The sequence below is a fragment of the Helobdella robusta genome, assembly GCF_000326865.2.
Source record: "Helobdella robusta unplaced genomic scaffold HELROscaffold_6, whole genome shotgun sequence".
Classification (NCBI taxonomy): Eukaryota; Metazoa; Annelida; class Clitellata; order Rhynchobdellida; family Glossiphoniidae; genus Helobdella; species Helobdella robusta.
In genome coordinates, this window is record NW_008705330.1 from 5,418,315 (window position 1) to 5,421,505 (window position 3,191).

At 31.0% G+C, this 3,191-nt stretch overlaps 1 protein-coding gene across 1 annotated transcript; it reads right to left on the minus strand.

Annotated features, from left to right (window-relative positions):
- Window positions 1–1,085: 1,085 nt before the first annotated feature.
- On the minus strand, window positions 1,086–1,925 carry HELRODRAFT_164534 (hypothetical protein; the record flags this gene model as incomplete). Its single annotated transcript, XM_009029446.1, has 3 exons — window positions 1,086–1,282; window positions 1,455–1,694; window positions 1,871–1,925. 3 exons carry the CDS (start codon window positions 1,923–1,925, stop codon window positions 1,086–1,088), a joined length of 492 nt encoding a protein of 163 aa, XP_009027694.1.
- Between the last annotated feature and the right edge of the window lie 1,266 nt (window positions 1,926–3,191).

Sequence of the window (3,191 nt, forward strand, 5' to 3'; positions counted from 1 at the left end):
TCGAACTTTATTATCAGTTGTTGCAGTAAAATGTTATTAAAATGATGAAAACTTATGTTTTCATATGATTTCTGTTAAAATCTTGTTCCTATGTATTCCGTCGTTGTTTGACAAATCAGAGACGATGAAGAGTCGTTGCATGGACAGCAGTAGAGTAGAAACTTTAAAATGTGAATTAAAAATCACTTATTTATTCACCTTGACTGAAATTTATGCACCTTAGCGATTTATTTTATACAAAAGAAACACTTTTTTATTTATTTAGTCTTCTACATTAAATCTTTCATTTTAACTAACAATTTGTACGCTGTTACGAATGCGCTTTAATGAATGGGTGGTTAGAATAAAATATTCCCATTATATTTTATCTAGATTTATATTGTTGTTCAAAGTTCTTACTAATGTGTTAAATATATAATTTAAAACGTACATTTTCAGAGTTGAACTAGCACAGTTTCTGATTTGAGTTTTATTTTTATTCATATTTTAAATTTTGATGATCCAACATCACTCACAAGGCAGTGAGGGTCAGTTTAATGTCATAACCAGGACAGAAATTTTATTAATATTTTAAATATTTATGCAGTATAAACTTTAATGAAATATTTAAATTTTTCGTGGTTTTAAAAATGTGAGCAAATTGTCGATGAGTAAAAATAAATTAAAAATTTTAAGCTTAACCGACTTTCAAATTTACAAACGAGTTTTAGAGCCGACTTCTAATTGTTTTGGTTAGTTTTAATTAACATCAATTTTATTTTATGCCCTATTTATCTTGCATCTAAGAAATTTTATTCAATAAATCAAATACTTGGATTTATTAAAAGAACAGTAGTCAGAAGGGAGAATTCGATCATTCTAAATCTGTACAAAACAAAACCCATCTTGAATTCTTGAATTCTGAGCTCAAATTCTCATAATCAATATAAGTTGCTTCACAGTGAAATAAGTATATAAGGTAGACAATGTTTACAACACAATAAATGATTTAGATTACATATGTGTCACTTTGAAGAAGGGAAAAACTCATGTTGGATTACCAGTAAATTTATTTACTGAAAGAATTGACTTTAAAATAATATTCTTTATTCTTTACTCCAAATGAAGTTGGTGTTGGTTTCCATTGGATACAATTTTTTTGGGTCGGCATCAATAGCAGGATCCGTCTGGATCCAACAGCTCGGTGTAGTTTTGGTGTCAAAGTCAACGGCGTAACAATTTTTACTTTGGAAGCAATGGTCCGTGCACGATCGGACATCGTTGAAAGGTGCCTGCTCCAATCCTATCAGTGAAAATCCAAAACTGAAAAATTGAAAATTGTCCAATTTATGAAAAAAAATTGTATCATTTCATTAGTGTCAACAAATTTATCAGTAGCTGAAGAAAAATAAAAATTACTTGGAGGTATTATTCAACTAAATTTTCAAAAAAATGTTTGAAGAAATTGTTCTTACGTTTGGCGTCAACATTGACAAGAATGTAATTAGTGACGTTTTCTTTTGATTTCAACAGCGCAGAGTCAACGATGATGTCTGTGGCCTGAATCGAGCATGGAGGCACGGCACTGGCGTCAAAGTTGACCACGAAACAACCTTTCTTATAGTAGCAGAACGACAGGCAAGACTCAGTATTATTTATTTCTATTTCATACAAGCCCGGGAAAGAGGCATTTGATGAAACATTCCATGCCTTTTCTGAAAATTTGGGTACGTGTATGTGTGTGTGTGAGAGAGAGAGAGAGAGAGAGGAAGAGAGAGAAAAGAAAGAGAAAAAGAGAGAGATGTTAATTGTGTGAAAGTTTAAACTGATTCAGTTTTTTTCATAACAAAAAAGTTGAATGAATTCATTACTTCCGCCAGGTAAACTCAACTCTCAGAAGCCACGCAGATAACCCCAACGCACATCAGAAATATTTCAGACCACATTTTAACGACTGAAATTTTTTGAAATAATTTTTTTCAAATCAAATTTTCCCTAAATGGAAAATATCAAAACAACGGTTCGAAGATAAAATAATTTTTACTACCAACCTGTCTTTTCAAAAGTTGATACTTAGTACAACGAGGTCTTAACTTTGGAGTGTCCTTTTTATACTACAGAGTCTACGCGTTTTATCATGTTAGTTAGGATGCAACGCATTTATCAATGATTAAGCTAATTATACTACAGAGTCTACGCGTTTTATCATGTTAGTTAGGATGCAACGCATTTATCAATGATTAAGCTAATTATACCAGGAAGTAAAATTTAGATTAAAGTTAATTTTAAATTTAATTGGATCATTAAGAAAGCCTATATAAAAATTTATTCTGGATTTCTTAGTAAAAACTAATTAAAACAACTATAAATGCGACGTTGTTAAGGTTGTTAAGTTTTTATCTACTTGTCTGTAGAGAAATTTTTATTTAATTTTCTCACCATAAAATATTAGTTAATGACATAAATATCGTTTTTCATTAACGATAATTAAAGCAGTGCATTTGGTGAAGCAAAAATATACGTGAGCTGTATGAAGTGAAAAATGAATTAAAATTCTATCTCCGGTGGCAAATCCAGAAAGGTTGCAGGGGGTGGATGATTTTCAAAAGCCTAAGGTAAGGACTTTTTTGCCGATTTCAGTTTCTGGAGGTAATTTTTGAATAGTTGAATTGGTGACATTTTTTCACACAAAATATCCAATATTATATAAACATATGTTAACAACAACAACACACGTTTAGACGACACCATGAACACATTTCTTACATATATAAACATATGTTAATAAAAAGAAATTCGATTTTAATTTTTTTGTTATTGCGGTTTCCGTACAAAAAGTGTATCATAGAGAGTGAATGAAAATTAAAAAAATGAAAATTATTACAAAAAACCATAAACATTTTCTCATTTTTAAAATATAGTTGAGCTAATTAATGAGTTCCATTTTACATAAAACGCTTTTTTTATTCTTTAATTATACTCGTCAAGAATAAAGATTTTAACGTCATTCAGTTGAATTGTCACCGAGTTAGCTCGGTCAGTAGAAGTGCCATGTTCACGCTGCTAATACGAGATAACACGGTTTGAATACTGTCTTTCCGAAACTAAAAGACCGCGTATAAATGATGCGGTGCTTGCGCGTGCACACATGATATGCATGTGCCTCGTGTGTTGTGGATGGTACAGCCTTTGTGGCATGAAGGCAAAGGTTT